Here is a 19,013-nt window from a genome sequence, read left to right as displayed (position 1 = left end):
AAACAACTACGGGAGAGGGTTAAACTATATTCACAAGACTCTAATCACTATACAAACTGCTCCAGCAGGCAAACAAAACAAAACAAAAAGAGGTTCCACAAGCCACGGAGGCTTTCCTTACCCCAACCTCAAGATGATGGCCTCTATTTCTCAGTTCAGGCCTCTTTAATACAATCGTGCAGTTCTTAAAATATGCTCATTCGGTCCACAGTCCCTTCCTGTAGAAGTGAAACAAAGCCAAAGCAAGTGAGAAGAATTATAACGCATTTAAAATACATATATTTACATTAGGCTTTTTAAAAAAGCAACTTTTTTCAAGATTCATGGGAAAGTATTAATAAAATGATGTTAATATTACAATTTAAAATATACATAATATGGCTTACAGCATGGTTTACAGAGATTCATCATCTTGCATGGAATCCCAGAAACTGAACAGAACCAACAGCTGAACAGATCAATTCTGTCTAAAAATGTATTCTTAAAAAAAAGAGATTTCTACCTTTGTAGTAAGAAAGATAAACACAAAAATATTGTGGCTTTTTTTTTTACTTAGAAGGATAGGGACTCTTATTCAACCCCAATTACAGCTACACAGCTGTGAAGTTCAATTACGTACTACCTGATAGATTTTTCTTCCTACTGGCTATTAACCAAAATGAAAGCAGATAACATGTAAATGCAAACTGGTAGATAGAGCTTCCATAGAAACACTTAAACAATATATGGTAGTTTTTTATATACAGCATTAAAAGGTGTTTTTTTTTTGGCTAAAGCTTTTATTATGAGTGCCAAGACAACACAAAAATGTTCCCTAGAATGCACAGACAGAGAGAAAGACAGGCACCTGCCAAATGTGCCTAGTTTTGAAGGGAGGTTTTCATCCATAGTACTAAATAAATTTATGGAATTAGGAACCCAAGAAGTGTCTTAAAATCAAAGGAGCATTTTAGTTATTCTGCTTAGAGCTCCTCTGAAAATAAGAAGTACAGTGGTGCCTCACTTAACAGGCGCTCCGTTTAGCGACGAAACCGCATAGCGATTAACTTTTTGAGATCGCAAAAGTGATCGCATTGCGATGTTCCCTACAGGGAAAAATCGCTTTACAATGATCGGTACCCTGTTTCGCTTACCGATCATTGCAAAGCAATGATTTTTTAACAGCTGATCGGCGGTTCCAAAATGGCCGCCTGCTGTGTTTTTGTGCCGATTCCTTGCTTAAGAGGCAGCAAAAATGGCCACCGTATGGAGGATCTTCGCTTTAAGGTCAGTTTTTTGCCCATAGGAACACATTAAACAGGTTTTAATGCATTTCTATGGGTTTTTTAAAATCGCATAGCGACGAAATCGCTTAGCCGCAATTTTTGCTGCACGGATTAATGTCGCTATACGAGGCACCACTGTATACTGACATAAAAGGCAAATTCAACAATCTTGCTATTAGTCCTACCAAAGTACATTCCCTGCATGCCCACAAGAAAGGCAAGATAGGGATCTTAGCAAATGTTGAGAGTAAACAGAGGGCCTGTGCACACTGAGAAATTTGGTGTAGTATGGTCTGTGCTTTAAAGGTTCTTCTCTTAAATGCAATCTATTCTAACTCTCATGCTACAGGTCCACACAGAGGAATGTTTAGTCAGTTTGCCCATGAGTACGTTTACCTGGTTTACTCGCAGGTAAGCAGGCAGCATCAACAGCAGCCAAGGACAGCTGCAGTGTGAAGGGAAAAGGTTGGGTTAAGGGTTGGTGAAACAGAAGGGAGGATCAGCTGGGGTTGCATTTCCTTGTGGGCCAGAGTCCATGGAGTCAACATAGTCCTGTTCCCCTTGCCTTTTCTCTTGGCTGTCATTCAGGGAACTAGAGTGAATTTCCTTTTTGTTTTGTAGTTAAATAAAATAAATGGCATACTGAAATGGCTATACATCAGCCTAGCATAGTACCAGAATTTTGCTGTGTTGGTTAAGGAAATATTTTAAAAAGACAAAACGGGGGGGGGGGTATCTATACCCTCCTTTTCAAAGGGTTGTCATCAAAGTTAATGGCATGCCAATCATGCCAAAAGGAATACATGCCCTACCACTGTGTCAGAAAGTTGTGTGGCAGTTCTTAAAGGGGAAGGGCAGATAATTCTAAATAGAAACACCATCATTTGCTTTGATCCTAACAGCTTTTAATGTGAGCTTTTGTGGACAATTTCACTTCTTCAGATGTCTACATTAAAATACAACAGTTAGTCTTTAAGGTGCCACAATGTTTTTGTTTTCTTTATTTTTATTTTTTCCCTGACTGCAAGCACAGACTAACATGGCTACCTCTTCAAAAACTACAGCTATGGCAGATTCTGGTTTCTCTTCAGCTCACCCTTGCTGAAAAACATCTAACCCAAACACGAATTCAATATTACAATAAAAGTAGTTGGGATTTGTTCTTAAAATGAATTAAACCCTCAGTCTGACCATGAGGGGAAGTGTATCCCTTGGGTGTGATTGAACTAAATCAAATAATGGGGTGGCAGAAAGAAGCAAGAAAACTTATCTAAGCAAAGAGGCTTTTGCCAGGCAGAAGAATGCCCAGCGCAGTAATCTACAACAAACTGATGTTTTTTGCCAACTCAAACTCCAGCAAATGAGAACAGAGTACAAAAATGATCTAGTATCTACAGTGCGTCCTAAACAGCAAACAAAGCAAAGCAAAGCAGTCAGATGCAAACCCAGAGATGCACGTGGCACCTTAGAGAGATGCATGAATTTGGTGGGGTGTAAGTTTGTTAGTACTGCAGTCAACTTTAGGCTAAACCCTCGTCACTCAAGGCCTTGTGTACCCTGTTTCCTTTATATGACCTGCCCTACAGTCCTAAATATGTTTACTCACCTCAGTCCCGCTAAATTCAGCGGATATCTTCCTAACTCCTCAAGATGTGCCACCCATTTCTGTATCTGTTCACCTGGAAATTAAGTTACACCGAGTCCCGTGAGGGGATACCGTCAAACTCTTAATCGGCATGAGCACTGCACCCTTCCCGAGTCTTCAGTCAGCAGTCAATCCTAGTGCCTGCAGGAAGTGGCCACTTACTTCCGAGTAGGTGTGCGCAGAGCTGGGCTATTAAAGCCCCTTCTCGACTGCACCCTTAACGCTGCCCTACTACTGTATTTACTCTCAAAAACAACAAGAAGAAAAATCACTTCTGTTAAGGGGTTCCCACTCCAGGGTCAAGGCAACAGATCTGCAGAAGCGGCACCCCAGTGTCTCCCCCCCCCCAAGATCGTGTGGGAATCCCGCTCCAGGAGCTCACAAACCCCACAGCCGCCCTCCGAGTCGCTTCTTCTCACCTTCACCCCCTCCCTAGTTCCGTGACGGCCGACACGCCCCTCCTCATGCTGGAAAACGGGCGGGCGAGCGGGCAGGCAAGCCCCCTTCCTCCGGGTGGGCCCGGCCGGACCACAGGCTCCGGGGCGCAGCTCAGGCCGCGAGCTTCGTCTCCATGGTGACGGCAAGGGCGGCGGCTGGAGCCGCTGGACTCCTCCTGCCTTCCTCCAAGCCCCGCCCCTGCCGGCCTTCTCACACAAGATGGGGCGCGGGCGGGGCGGCCGCTGAGGAGTCTCGGCGACGCGCAAGCAGCTGGGCAGGCAGACAGCCGTGGCCTCGCTTCGAAAGCCAGGCATCGGGGCCAGCCATTTTGCACCATAAATCCTTGGTGAGGGAAGTGCAGGCCTCCAGGTGTTCCCGGACTGCAACTCCCATCAGCCCTAGCTATGATAACCAATGGTGAGGAATGCTGGGAGTGGAAGGTTAAAAAAAAAAAAACACTGTGAACCCCCCCCCCCACTCCGTTTACTTCTCACACCGCGGTCTTCGTAACAAGACTGTCCCCAATCACTGATTTCTCACTTGCTTTTAAATAAACTTTTTCCAGTTTCATAAAAACACCACCTCTCAAACCTCCTAATTCAAGTGAACACCTTTTCCATTACATTCCCACTGGTATTTTACTGTTTCCCGTTTCACTTGCCAGCTTGAACTCCAGTCCTGGGAGAACTTGGGTCTATTGTAACGCTTCGGTTTCTGCAGTGAGGTGTACAGTATTATGAGGGAAACACAATATACTGTAATGGACAGCATCCCTGTAAACACTGGCAGAGTCTCCAAACATCAGAGCTATGTGTTCTTACAAATTAATCAATCTCAAGACTGCGAAAGAACAAAGAACTCAGCCCACTATAGATCATATCCACCAGTACATAAAAATGCTTCTATCAATATGATATCTCTACCTCCAGTATTTATTTCTGTTCTTTAAAAAAAAACAGAATGTTGACAAATTCATTTTATTGGACATGTCCAATTTAGAAATACATTGGTAGATAAATGGCTCTAACAAGATTTTAAAGTTATGTTTTCTCTCAGTGTTTGTTTTAAAGGTGGTACTTACATTACTTGACTGGCACTCCACAAATATTGTGCACAAGATACATAGTTTCTGCCTGAAGCCAAGGACACTCTGTGAAATTGAAATGTTCGTATCTGGCAGCAAAAGCACCAAAACTACTAAAACCATCCCTCTTGCTTTAGTATTCTACTGTATATTTTTCATTTGGGGCGTTCGTTACTCCATCCTTGAATATGTAAGCACCTTTTCAGTTCCACCCAGCTATACTGGAGGAAATCAAACGCCTGGCAAACATTAACAAGTCTGAGAACAAAATTACTGGAGGAAATCCCAAAATGTTGAAAGCTAATGTGAAAAATATGTGAAGAACAAGTAGTTCATCACTCCCTTTTGGGAGTCAATCAATCTCGTATTTCTTTTTCTGTTTTCTCTGCAAAAGGTTTGCTGCAGTAAATCTTGTGTTTGGTCTTCCTCTTTTCCTGCTGCCTTCAATCTTTCCCAGCATTATTGTCTTTTCCAGAGAATCCTGTCTTGTCATTATGTGCTCAGAGTAAGATGTCCTTAATTTCACAATTGATTTCATCTCCGGCCCACTCGTTTATTTTTCTGGCAATCCAGGCTATCTGCTAAGCTCTCCTCTACCACATTTCAAAGGAATCCTTTTTTCCCCTCCCAGCTTTTTTACTCTCCAGCTTTCACACCCATACATGGTGATCGGAATTACAAGAGAGTGGATGATCTTGAACACATCCTTACACTTGAATACCTTTTCTAGTTCTTTTGTTTCTGCCTTTCCAAGTCTCAGTCTTCTTCTGACTTCCTGGCTGCAGTTTCCATTTGGATTGATGATTCAACCAAGGTATAAAATGTTTAACAATTTCAGTTTCTTAATACTAAATATTAAAATTGTGTAGTACTTCTGTACTCGTGATTTTTGTCTTCTTAATGTTTAACTGCAGTTCTACTTCGGCACTTTCATCTTTTACTTTTACTCAAAGTCATTTGAAATCATTGTTGCTTTCCAGCAGTAAGATGGTGTCATCTGCACTTCTTAAATTATTGATATGTCTTCCACCAATTTTACTTCTCCTTTATCTGAATTTAGTCTGGCTTTCTGTATATGTTCTGCATACAGATTGAACAGTTAAGGGGGGGGGGGGGAATGCATCCCTGTGTAATACCTTTGCCTATAGCAGTGGTTCCCAACCATAGGTCCTCAGACATTCTTGATCTGAAACTCCCAGAAGCCTTCACCACTAGCTGTGACAGCCAGGATTTCTGGGAGTTGTAGTCCAAAAAGATCTGGGGACCTATAGGAAGATCTATGGGAAACTATTCTGTATCCCCATATTCTGTCTTAATGGTATCTTGTCCACAACACATTACACACATGAAGCACACACATTTCTTTCAGAACAATCCATAGCACTCCCAAGCCAACTACACCAGAGCAAAGAGTGCTGTCCTCTGAAGATGCCGGCCACAGAGACTGGCAAAATGTTAGGAAGAACAACCTTCAGAACACGGCCAAAGAGCCTGAAAAACCCACAACAACCAATCCATAGTTTCTCATTATCTGCACAGTCAAAGGCTTTGCTGTAGTCTATAACACATAGACTGCAGTGGTGCCTCAATTTACGAACGTCCCAACATACAACCACTTCAAGTTACGACCAGCTCCGGCCGCAAAATTTTGCTTTGATTTGCAGGCAGAGCTTCTGGTTACAAACAGAAAAGGGCAGGGGGGAAAAAGGGTGGGGAATTAAAATTACTAACTGTTGGTAGGTGAAGAGGCTGCTTCTTCGTAGCTTTTTCGCCCCAGCAGTTAGAGTGTGCGATCGGAGGAGGCTTTGGACTGCCTGGTAAGGTGCTGCTTTCTGCTTTTTAAAAACTGTTCTGGATGGGTTTTGCAGCGTGGTTTTGGGCTGGGTGGTGGGATTATGTTTCTATGCTGTGATGGGTCTTGCAGGGTTGGTTGTTTTTTTGGTGGTTTCCCCCCCATTTCTGATGGGTCTTACATGGTTTGTTTGCTTTCTGCTTTGCTCTTTTTGCATTTCTGAAGGGTCTTGCACAGTTTGTTTGCTTTCTGCTTTGCTTTTTTGCATTTCCGATGGGTCTTGCATGGCTTGTTTGCTTTGCTTTTCTTTCCTTTGGCCAGAACAGATTAATCGTGTTTCCAATAGGTCTTGCAGAGGGGGGGGAGAGAGAGAGTTTGGTGATTTTTTTTTATTTCAGCCAGAACAGATTAATTGCATTTCAATGCATTCCTATGAGAAATGGTGCTTCGATTTACGACCATTTTGAGTTACGACCGGAATTCTGGAACCAATCAAGTTCGTAAGTCAAGGCAACACTTTAATTTTCTTCAGAAACTCCTTAGTGCACTCCAGTAGTTAGTGGATATTTGCAATATGATTTTGAGTGTCTCTTTCTTTAGAAAACCAGCTTGAATACCAGGCATTTCTCATTCCATATAAGATAAAAGCCTTTGGTGCAATACTTCAAGCATTATTTGCTTGCATGGGAAATTAAGACAATAATTCTAAAATTACTGCACTCCTTCGCATCTCCTTTCTTGGGAATAGTAATATAGAATTTTTCCAGTCTGTGAGACATTGTTTATTTTCCATATTTGTTGGCATATTCTTGTTAGGATTTTCTCAGAGTCAGTCTTTGTGGCTTGAAATAGTTCCAGTAGTACAACAGCTATCCCTGGTGATTTTTTTTCTTCCTGGTGCTTTCAAATCAGTTTTCACTTCACTTTCTAGAACTGCATATTCTTCATTATAGGATTTCTCTTCAAAGGAATTTGTCATTCTTTTATCTTTTCTGTATAGGTCTTCAGTATACTGTTTCACTTTCTCTTAGTCAGATAGAGTGCTTCCCTGTTGGTCATTCAGCATTCCTAATCTAGACCTGAACTTCCCTTGGATCTTCTGGAAAGGCTCTCGTTTTTCCCTTTTTGTTGTTCTTCTTTTTTTTTTCTTTGCACTGGTTGTTGTAGTAATTCTGTTTGTCTCTATGTGACCGTTGCTGAAAAACTGCAGTCAGGGTTCTGATCCTATTTCTGTCACCTTTTACTTTTGCTTCTCATCTTTCTGTAGGCAAGGTAAACTGCATTTCAAGGAACTGACCTCCATGTTCTTTTCTTCTCTTCTGACCTTTGCCATTTCTTATTTCCCTTCTTGATCAAATGTTGCTATCTTGCCATTTCTGATTGCATTTTTAGGGGAGGCTGAATTGGTTAAATATTTTCTCCCTTTTCCCACATAACTCACAAGACAAAAGCAGTAAAACAAAACTCTTGTTTAGGCAGGATGCAGGGAAAGGGAGAGGGCATTCAGTTTCTGCTAGAATATTTCACTTAAGAGAGCTTTCTTATCAGTGACTAGATCAGCTGTAGTTTATTTTGTAGTTTATTCTGTGTCAAATACTCCTGACCTAGCAATCACCCATATGTTGCTCCTCCATAGTTTCCCTTCAAACTGGCATGCTGAGAAACCATTTCAAGAGAAAACAGACAAAACTGCAACAGTCACTTGACATCCTGAAGTAGCAAAGGTGGAGGCTTAGAATGTGGCAATAGCCTTTATGACAAAAATTTTTTTTCCCTAATATCACATACAGGTTCCTATAAATACTGTGGAAAGCCTGAGTACTGGAATACGTTTATAAAGGTCCCTTTAAAAATGACCTTGCCCCTTCACTCATGTGTTCTGTCCCACTACTTTTTACTCCTGGGTAGGAAAAGCAGCACTGGGAGCACTCTTCTAGGTAGAGGAGAAGCAGCTTCTGTAATAGTGCTTCTCCAATATCTTGTCATGGCAGTATGTCAGACTCTCTCGAGAAGCCACCCCTCTGTCTTCCACTTAGGAAGAAATATGTCTGCCATAGCAGTACTTCTGTTGTTTTTCTCCAATATATTGCAACCACTTGGGCACTGAAGGACACCAAGTAAGGGGCACAGATCTGCTACAGATTTATGGACTTTGTCTTTGGACCCTCCTGATGGATACTGACTTGGCTTTGACATTTTGACTGACTGGACTGGACTGTGGCTTCACATCTCGCCGTATTGGTGAGCCTTTCATTCTCCCTTCCTTTTACCTTACTTTTCCCCAGGTATAGGTTTCCCCGACCAGAAGCAACGACTGCCTCAGCCAACGTACAATAGGTCATTGGGATTGGGAAGCCCCTATAACCCCCCTAGTGCAAAAATCTTTAAACCCTCCTGGAAACCTCTAAAAGTGTAAAAATTCACAGGCCTCAAAAGTCTTTAGTGGTGTCATGGGACTTGTGGATTGGACTCTCCTCACCCCTGTCCTATATAAATCATTTAACCCTCTGAGATATGCAGATAGTGAATGCACTACAGTCTTCCTGCTGATGGTCGCAGCACACTGGAATTCACTTTTCGAGACCCAACTAATCTCACCTCTGCAGTCTGCTTTTTGAGGGGTCGGGTATTTACAATTTTGTATGATGTACTCAAGCATTTCCATTTCAGTAAAACTCCTATTCTTCCCTACAACATTTTTTAAAAAGGCCATCAAAGCTCTAAATGCACACTTCTTTTGAATATTCCTCTTTCCTCTAAATGGAATGGTACTTTTAAGACTACCATGTAAAATTATCGTTTTGGCCCTGCTTTTTTCCATTTTGATTTTACAGACTCTATTTGCCCAGACCATGATTTGGCAAATAGACCAAGTAAAAATAGAGAAGATGTAAAATCAGTTTCAGCCACATGTATTCACATATGCACATATAAAATAAACAGTTTGTGGTTGGGTTGTTTTAATGTATAATTTCATCTAACTCTGAAACACCTCCATTCTTGAATGTGTATTACAGCATCACTTTATAAAGATATTTACATACCTTCAGCCTCCTACTTTTTCCCACCCTTTGTCTAAAGGCAGATGAAGATCAAGTATCTGCATGGTGACACTGTCTGGAACAACTGATCTATCATCATGGTAGTGGAAGCATGTGGCAGAGAACTGAAGAGAGAAAAAGGCCCTGACGTTTAATTTGTGTAAAAAAAAAAATCAGATCCCTGATAAACAACCACATGGAAACAAAATGTGGCAGGATTGCTATTCCACAACTGCTGCTAGAAACGTTTCATCTGACGGCGTTCTTGGCGGCGCTGCTTCTTCTCATTGGGCTCCTGGTTAGGAGTTGAAGAATCAGCAGTGAGCCAGGGTCCCAAGATGTTAACCCACAGGAGATAAAGTGCCCGCCCAGGAGCCTGCAGAAGAGAAGCAAAAATTTACAGACTCTCTAGAAATTCAGCGAACTCAAGCTCCAGAAAAGCACAGCGGACTAACAGCAAAACAAACAAACAAAGCCCAAAGAGACAGAGACATGGAATTAATGTCCACTGATAAATGTGTATGTGGCATACACTGTAACATTTTTACACATGTTTTATTCAAAGTTCAAATTGAAAGCTTGACTACAGCTTTTCTAGGTTTTACTCCTAAACATTTTTTTCCTTTTCACTTATTTATTTTAATATACAGTACATCTCACCTTTGAACAGAGGTCCAAGGTGACTCAAAACTCTGCTTTAAGTGTATATAAAAGCACTACAATCCAATTGTTTATCCCAACTACAGTGACATGTTGAAACAGAGCCCTGTGGTACAGTGGTTAAAATGCAATACGGCACTCAAGCCTCTGCTCATAACCCGAGTTCAATCCCAACAAGTTCAAGGCTGACTCAGTCTTTTATCCTTCCAAGGTTGGTAAAATGATTACCCAGCAAGCTAGTGGGCAAAGCGTTTGAACTGCTGTATAGCTCAGTGGCTTAGGTTTCTGGCTGTGGACCCAGAAGTTGGGAGTTTGATCCCCCAGCGGTGCCTCCCTTACAGGAACTGGACTCAAGGATCCTTCCCAGGTCTGCAGTTCTAAGATGATGATGATGATGATGATGATGATGATGATTACTATTATTACTATTATTATTATTAAAGTGTTGCTTTATGTTGTAAACCTCTCAGACTGTGCTTTAATATTATCGGGTGATATGTAAATCAAAGTAAAAACAACATGTTAAAACAATGGAATTTACATAAGTGTCAATTTACCAGTTTGCATGGATTAATGTGTTTAATCCAGCTGGGACTAACAGCTGGATTTAGGCCAACCAGTTATAATGTTAAAGTACAACTGAATATGTTACAGTATTCAAACACAATTGAACTGAAAGTTCTAAGAAGCTCAGCATCAGTTCCTGTCATTTCGCAATGGTACCAATCTATTATTCTCTATAGGAAAGCACAGAAGGATTAGTCAATCTAACATTTTCTCCCAAATGGAAAACTGTCACCTTCTTGAAACACATTTACAGTTCCTTTGTAACTATTTATTTCCAAAAAGTGGAATGAAATTTGAATACTGTATATCAAGAGATTAAATGTTGTATGATCCCTCCCCAAACAGGTATTGCAAGGGAAAGATTATGAGTGACATAACTTCAGATCTGCAGATACACTTAGAAAGGAAAGCACAGTATTTTTCCATGTATGAGACGATACTTTTGTCTAAAATCTTTAGACTAAAAATTGAGGGTCATCTTATACATGGAAGTAAGCCGAGGAGAGAACCACATGCAAAACTGCCCATACCTTGCCTCTGCAAAGAGGTTTCCTTCAATCATGAGGCTTAGCTGCCTCCAATCACAAGCCTTATGTAACTGATGTCAGCTGATGCTGAAGAAACCAATTGAACACACCTCGTTGGAGGTGGAGCATGTAGGCAGTGCTCAGATGCAACAGGGACTGGTAATGTCTGAGCGTTCTGAGCCCTGAGGCTGAATAAATACAGTCGTGCCCCGCTTGACGATTGCCCCACATTACGACAAATCCACTTTACGACGATGTTTTTGCGATCACAAAACTATGGTCTAAATGGGGGGATTTCGCTTAGCGATGATCGGTTCCTTCTTCGGGAACCAATTTTCGCTTTACGACATTAAAAACAGCTGATCGTCGGGTTTTCAAAAATGGCCACCAGGTGCTTAAAATGCCTCCCCGCTGTGCTTAGGGACAGATTCATCACTATACAGGAACCAAAAATGGCCGCTGTATGATCTTCGCTGGATGGTGAGTTTTTAGCCCATTGGAACGCATTGAATAGTTTTCAATGGGTTTTTTAATTTCGCTTTACGTTTTCACTTAACAGCGATTTTCCTGGAACGGATTATCATCGTTAAGCGAGGCACCACTGTATGCTCAAAGCTAAGTGTGGTGCATAAAATGACAGTACTGGTATATAAATGTTACCTCATTAATAAATAAAAATGTACAGTGGTGCCTTGCAAGATGATGTTAATTCGTTCCACGAAAATTGCTGTCTTGCGAAAACATCGTCTTGCGAAACGCAGTTCCCCATTGGAATGTATTGAAATCTATTTAATGCTTTCCAATGGGGAAAAAACCATTTTGCGAAGCATCGGTCTAAAAAAAACCCGTCTTGAAAAACATGGTTCCCCATTGGAATGCATTGAAATCTATTTAACACATTCCAGTGGGGGGAAAACCACCTTGTGAAGCATCGATCTTAAAAAAAAACCCATCTTGCAAAGCAAAGACCCAAACATCGTCTTGCGAAAATCGTCCATAGGAAAAAACGTCTTACGAAGTGCAACAGTGATCACAAAAAACCCATCATCTTGCGGATTAATCGTCTTGCGAGGCATCACTGTATTTTGTTTTATGTTTAAAATATTGATTTCTTAATTTTTGGTTAGAAAAATTGGGGGAGTGTCTTATACACGGAAAAATAGAGTAATGCCCTGACTACTATATGCTGGACACATGGGGGGGGGAAGACTTACCAAGAGCCAGAAGTACCATATATAGAGGGAAAAACAGCTGAGGACTTGAACTATGGCAGTAAGCAAGATCACATCCTTCAGATGCCTGTAGATACACACAGAAAATCTTGTTTACTAATACAGAATGTAGTGCTCTGCATACTTTAGTAATCCTTACAAGTTCACTGACAAAACTAGTGTGTCTGGGAGGTCTGGAAACCAAGACCTATAAAGAACAGTTGAAAGAGCTGGTGTACTTAGCTTAAAGAAGAGAAGCTTAAGACAAGACATGATAACAACCTACAAATATCTACAAAGGAACATATATAGTTGCCTTTTATTGAATAAAATTCACTGATACAACTAGTCTGTAACACTCATACCAGATACAGTGGTGCCCCGACGATAATCCGTGCAGCAAAAATCGTCGCTATACGGATTTGACGCTATGCGGAACAAAGAAGCCCATAGGAATGCATTAAAACACGTTTAATGCGTTCCTATGGGCAAAAAACTCACAGTTCTACGAAAATCCTCCATGCGGCCGCCATTTTCGCTGCCCAGTAAGCGAGGAATCTGGGCAAAAACACAGCGGGCAGCCATTTTGGAACCGCCGATCAGCTGTTAAAAAAACATCGCTATGCGAAAATCGGTAAGCAAAACGCTTACCGATCATTGCAAAGCGATGTTTTACCATTAGAAACATCGCAATGTGATCGCTTTTGCAATCGCAAAAAACACATCGCTATGCGGATTCGTCATTAAATGAATCGCTCGTTATGCGGGGCACCACTGTACTGACTGGCAGCAGCTCTTGGGGGTTTCAGACAGGAGTTCTCTCAGCCCTGTCTGGAGTGGCCTGGGACTGAATTTGCTGGCAAAGGTGTCTGAGAAAAAGTAGACAGGCCTGTACTTGGTTATTCCAGAAGGCAAGACTAGAACTGAGAAAAGAAATGGCTGAACATTGGGATAAACATGCTAAGAGGTTGACAGTGGAACCAACGACCTTGTAAAGAGGTAGGTTGCATTCACTGCTCTTATTTCACCAGAGATGAGTGGCCACCTGCCAGGAATGCTGTAATTACAAGACTCTTGCCATGAGCAGTGCAATGGACTACATGTCTAGTTTTCAACCTTTGATCCTCTAAGGTTTGACTTCAAACCAATCAGAACAGGCCCACTGAATCAATTTAATTTACTTGTGTTTACTTACCATTCAACAAGATTCAGGCCCAGATATTTTGGATGTCTACCCCCAGAACCCCCAGCCAGCATGGCTAATGATCAGGGATTCCACGAGTTGAAGTTTGAAACATCACGAGGACCAAAAGCTGAGAACCACTGAATTAGATGACTTCAGAAGTCTCTCCCTGCCTAAGTTCTATGTTCATGGGAACAATGGTTCTAGACCCTTCTGATCATTAATAAGCAAAATGCTGCAAGGCTATTACCTTACTGATAGTCACTCTGTTGTTCCAGGCAGCCTGTTCGCCTTGAAGCTCCCTTTTAAAAAATCACTCCACTTTCCTCTTTTTTCTAATCTCTTACAGCCATTCTAGTGATACCACTGATGCTTAAAGTAATTAAAAGAGCAAGAAAAATCTCCTAAAACTAACCAAAGAGTTGTGGCCCCTGAACTCAAATAAATCAAAATACTTCAAGAATTTCTACAGACAAAGATTTAATACAGCTTTTTGAACCTTCAGGCTAAAATGTAGGTTTATACACTATTAGGGATTTGTTTTCATCAACAGGGAATATAGAAGGCAGAAAGAACAAAGAGTGAAACGAAGAGAGAAAAGTTTTGGGAAGTGATAGTTCCCTCCATAAAAACTCTGCAGCTTTTCTATGCTTCCTGCTTAGGGTTGAAGGAGATCTGTGTATATGCTTAGGCAGCAGGTCCTGCTCACCTAGACGTGTGGTGTAGACACTCACTCTGCCATCCCCTGTTCCATATTCAGATCAATTCCTCCATCCGCAAGACTGCCATCTTCTGCAAAAGAAGGCTTCGCCATAGAGTTCATGGAGCGGTAACTGGCACCATAAACCATCAAGCTGAAGACAAACGCAATCTATAAGAAGAACAAGAAGATCAGCCAGGAAAAGCAAGAGAAACCCGTACTGGGTTTCTTAAGTACAATTTGGGAAAGCTACTTTTTGCACTACACCTTCTGGAATCCCCAAACATGCAGTCATGCTGGCTATGACTGATGGGAATTGCAGTCCAACAACATCTGGAGAGATTCCATTTGCCTACCGGGGCTTTCCCGATCACTAATGCTTTTTGCACTGGGAAAGACAAATCTGACCTCTTCCCAGTGCAAAAAGCATTTAGTGATCCATAAGCCTCAGTAGACAATGGAAGTTCTCCAGATCTTGTTGGACTGTAATTCCCATCAGCTGTAGCCAGCATAGTGATGGCAGAAGCAAGAGTCCCAAAACATTTGGAGGATCATCCATTGCTTGTCTATACTTCAAATATAAGACATCAGTAGAGTCAGACACCAACAACCTACAGTGCACAGTTACTTTGGTAGATGTGGCACTATCAACCAGAAGCATGGAAGCCAGATGGCTGTTCTTTTACCAGCCTTTTTCACTGAGCAAGGCAGTGTTTTGATCTGGCTGGTTCTCTGTTTTCTGTATAGAAACAAAGGGTCCAGGAAAAAATGTGATTTTAAATTTAGTTATTCCAGTTAGGAAATTATTATTTATACACAGCAAGTTCACATGTACATAGACAAAATATACAGTGGTGCCTCGCTTAACGGTGATAATCCATTCCAGGAAAATCGCCGTTTAGCAAAAACTTCGTAAAGTGAAAATAAAATGCCAATTGAAACGCATTGAAAACCTTTCAATGCATTCCAATGGGCTAAAATCCTCCATACAGAGGCCATTTTCGCTGCCTGTATAGCGAGGAATCCGTTCCTAAACACAGCGGGGAGCCATTTTATTTACCCGGCAGCCATTTTGAAACTGCCAATCAGCTGTTGAAAAATCATCGTTTTTGCGAAGAATCAGTTCCCGAAGCAGGGAACCAATCATCGCAAAGCGAAATTCCCCCATTTAGACCATCGTCGTAAAGCGGATTCGTCGTAATGCGGGGCAATCATAAAGCGAGACACCACTGTATATGGAACAATCATTATTTATTAGATTTTTAAACCTCAAAGCCATTCACAATATAGGAAAACCAAAAGATACAGGAAACTATATGTGGGACTTCATTTAACTCACCCAAGTCCAGATAGTGGCTGCAGTATAGAATATTACAAGGTTTACAATTCCATAAATGGCCTGGAATCCAAAGAAACAAAAGTCAGAAAGCAACTACAAGAAGAAAAAATGCAGGCAAGATCACTATAAATCTTTCTGAAAATCACCATGCCCCTCCCAAAAAGCAGATCTAAACTCAGATGAAAAATCCACCCTGTACAAACTCAAAGCTCCTGTCTCATATTTGGACACAGCACTTTATAAAGTGGTAACCACATACTATATTTCCTCCTTAGGCAGATGACACTATCAACTTCAATCTGCCTTCAGGCTGGTTATAGGATAAAGACAGCTTTGGTTGCCCTGGTGGATGACCTATGCTGGGAACTGGGTAGGTTCCCTGTTGGTTTTGCCAGATCTCCTGGCAGCTGTTGATACCCATGGCCATGTTATGTCTCTCAAATGGATCTTGAAGGCGCTCCTATATTACAGCTTCACTGGCTGCCAATCAGTTCAAAGTGTTGGCCATGACTTATAAAACCCTATATAGACTGGGTATAGGATATGTGAGGTATGAGCCTCCCTGGCTTTTTAGATCTTCTGCACAAGTCCTTCTTTTGTCCCCACGGTCCTCACAGGCTTGTCTGGTGAGGACATGAGAGAAGGAACACATTCCCCTGGAAGGCCAGGCTGGGCCCTCCCACTTGTCATTCAGCCAGCAGACGAAGAGCCTAGACAGAGGCCAATGATCTTTGTGATAGGGCCAAAATTATACATGAAAGTAAACACATAGGTTAGCATCCTGTTTCTTACTTGCAGCTCAATGGTTGGAGAGCTCTGCTTGAGGCCTGCCAATTGCCGCACAGTAATTCAAGTCAGTGATCACACAGCAGCTGTACATGGGGCTTTTCAGTTGCACAGGGGGTTACGAGGGTCCTTGCTGTGCAAGCTGTGGCTACAGAGTAACAGCATGTGGAACTGACTCTTCCACAACATGTTTCCTGGCAGCAGGATAATAGCGTATTTTAAAAGGTCCATACATTTAAAATTACTGTTTTCTAAAATGCAAACAGCAACCACCAGGCACCCAAGCAAGCAGGATTGAAACTATAGTGTGCATAGAGGTTTGATGGCATTAAAACACTTAACCCCCGTGCTGCATTTCCACCAAAGACCACCCTACAAAAACTGCTGTTCCCTCTAGAATAAGAGCTCCCACAGATACCAGTGAGAGCTTTTCTGCAATGGCGAACACATTAGAAGAGGCAGGGAGTGGGCTAAAAAAGCCTGAATCTGGTGGAGACTAGCTGTGTCTCCTATTTAATAATAATAATGTGTCATCAAGTCAATTCTGACTTGCAGCAACATTTCTCGGGGTTTTCTAGGTACAGAATACACAAAAGTGGTTTATCATTCCCTTCTTGGAATTCATTCAAGGCCAAAACAGGCTGGCTCTTCTCCCAGGAAGCACAGTGGGAATAGGAATAGGAATGTTGGCATCACAGGTGCCTGGGAAGTTCAGTACCTTCCCCCTGAACTGGTAGGTCCAATTACTGGTTGCCATGTGGCACGTGTGGCTGGCATAGTTCCCGTCATGGCAATCATGGAAGTAGCCCGGCCGGCACCTCCCTGCCTCCCAGTTCAGCCAACCACTCTGGGAGATGTAGTAAAAAAGGACACAACAAACCATTTTCAAGCCCTGGAAGTGAGGCCTCATTTCTGACTCAGCCAGTACTTCACACTGAAAGAACTAAGATGCTTTGGTGAAAACATAGATGTCTCAGGGCATTTCTTCTTGCATCATAAAGGGGCATAATGAGTGGAAACTCATTGACTGTAAGCAACTGGTGATACATTATTGCTAAAGGATGTCCTCTGCATTACCACACGGGTATCATGTCATTTCACAAAGGACACCTCTATCGTGAAAGAAGGCCTCACCCAGTGTTGCCACTTCTAACTTCATATTTCAGGGTATGCATTACATGAAGAGCCTCCGTGCAAAGCAGGGGCCCTTTGTTCTATAAGAAGAGAATAACAAGGAGAAGGTAGTTCTAGCCTTTGTTTCCTACCGTAGAAAAGACCAGCCCTTTTCTCAATGCTTTAATAAGTCTCAACTCTTCTATGGAAGAGCTAGCCTCCATCAGCAAGACTAATGTTGCAGGCATGGGGAATATGGTTCCAAATCCAGCTTGGCCTGAGAAAAATCTAGGCCATCTGTCTATTCCCAAAGTAGGTGAAACTGGGCACCCCCCAACTGAAAAGCAAGAAATGTGGCCAAAGGGAAGCTGTTCAAGACAAAGAAGCCAACTATTACATACTCACGTTAGCTCCCAAGATGATTTGCAAATAGAACTTGAGAGTATCCTTATTTTCTTCAAATATCTGCTTTTTACCTTTAGTTCCCACCTTTCCTTTAGGCTGGAAAAAATTAAAAAAAAAACACAAAGCAATTTAATCAAATGATTTATGTCATTTGCTTATATGTTTATGTATACCCCCAAACTATTGCTATTCGATACTGCTATATTTTTGCATCAAATAGGCAGAAAAGAGGATACAAAAAGGATGTGAACAAAATTAAATTAAAGCTGGAACCAATCAAGCATTTCCAAATTACATTGTCAAACACATCAAGACAGAAGTGGGTTATTCCTATCCTCCCTGTTGATGTTTTGCTCATCAAAAGCAACGTCTCTGAAGGGGAGAAGCTCTTTTACCTGTGGGAACTCCACAGGGAAATCTGGGTTCTTGCTCCCACAAATAAAGTCACCAATTCTGGATGAGCTAGACAATGACTGAGGAAATAATGTTAAACAATACACTTCACAATACAGTACCTCCAGAGACCTTTGGGTAGTGTGGGTGCCATATATAAGTTAAATAAATAAATCATTGTCATAAATTTGAATTCTAGCCATCCAGACACAAATACTGTAGATCTATCGTTGTACTGCTGAGCAAGACACTACAAGGTGTGCGGTTTTTTTCAGTTATTTTAACCAGAACCCTTGAGGACATGCAAGGAAACTGTTCATTTATACTGCCATGCAACCACTCAGCGGAATGACAACAATTATTCCCTCGGCTTCCACCCCATCTTGCTCTCCACTCCCAACATGGGACTACAATATTTACTCGGGGTCCTCGGAATTGTAGCACAACGCATCTGCAGGGCAGCAAATTGGACAGCACTAAGTGATAAATTGAAGCTCCTTAATGGCATAAGGAAATGGAAGAGGAGGGTAAATCCTGCAGAGATAGAAGCTGATCCTGGGATGCAGCCGCACAGAGAGAACAGTCACTTCCAGGCCCCAGCAGTACCAGAAAACGCATCCACCGAGGCCCGGCCCGGCCTTAAATGCCGGACGACGATCGCTTCCAAAGCCCTCACTCACCGCCATGACAGCTGCTTCTCCGAAGGAGGCAGAAAACTCACCAGCTCAGCACAGAGTCAGGTCTTGGACGCGGAAATGCCTACGTCATCAGGAGCGGCCGGCAGAGACCTTCCCTGGGTGTGGACTACGCGTCCCAGCGAGCATTGCGCCGCCGCCGCCGTCGTCATGGGGATTCGGGGAAGCC

General features: G+C 42.1%; 2 protein-coding genes across 10 annotated transcripts in view; both read right to left on the bottom strand.

The window, feature by feature from the left end:
* ZDHHC1 (zDHHC palmitoyltransferase 1) overlaps positions 1-3,469 on the bottom strand; it is a 36,451-nt gene extending 32,982 nt beyond the window's left edge. For 4 of the 6 annotated variants that reach the window (XM_072980393.2, XM_020810993.3, XM_072980395.2 and 1 more), the window contains exons 1-2: positions 3,330-3,469; positions 122-218 (exon numbers count right to left, since the gene is read on the bottom strand). The gene's annotated coding sequence lies outside the window, so the exon portion shown is untranslated. Of the gene's footprint in view, positions 1-121; positions 219-1,661; positions 1,773-2,871; positions 2,945-3,329 lie in introns of those variants that run through there. The other 2 variants (XM_078380387.1, XM_072980394.2) reach the window with 2 other exon arrangements.
* Positions 3,470-9,167: 5,698 nt separating this feature from the next.
* Positions 9,168-18,938, bottom strand: TMEM208 (transmembrane protein 208). 4 transcript variants are annotated; one of them, XM_072980396.2, is made up of 6 exons: positions 18,830-18,938; positions 17,757-17,852; positions 15,453-15,512; positions 14,148-14,284; positions 12,234-12,318; positions 9,168-9,641 (listed from the first exon to the last, which is right to left on the bottom strand). In XM_072980396.2, the coding sequence occupies exons 1-6, from the start codon at positions 18,833-18,835 to the stop codon at positions 9,504-9,506; spliced, it is 522 nt and encodes a 173-aa protein (XP_072836497.1). In that variant the 5' UTR covers positions 18,836-18,938; the 3' UTR covers positions 9,168-9,503. The 4 variants fall into 4 exon arrangements, with proteins under 4 accessions (XP_072836497.1, XP_072836498.1, XP_078236516.1 ...); XM_072980397.2 differs by having other exon boundaries at positions 18,871-18,933; XM_078380390.1 differs by having other exon boundaries at positions 18,570-18,847.
* Between the last annotated feature and the right edge of the window lie 75 nt (positions 18,939-19,013).

Source organism: Pogona vitticeps, chromosome 10 (genome assembly GCF_051106095.1).
Source record: "Pogona vitticeps strain Pit_001003342236 chromosome 10, PviZW2.1, whole genome shotgun sequence".
Classification (NCBI taxonomy): domain Eukaryota; kingdom Metazoa; phylum Chordata; class Lepidosauria; order Squamata; family Agamidae; genus Pogona; species Pogona vitticeps.
The sequence above is the reverse complement of the archived record's forward strand: the minus strand, read 5'-3'. Positions and strand labels throughout refer to the sequence as shown.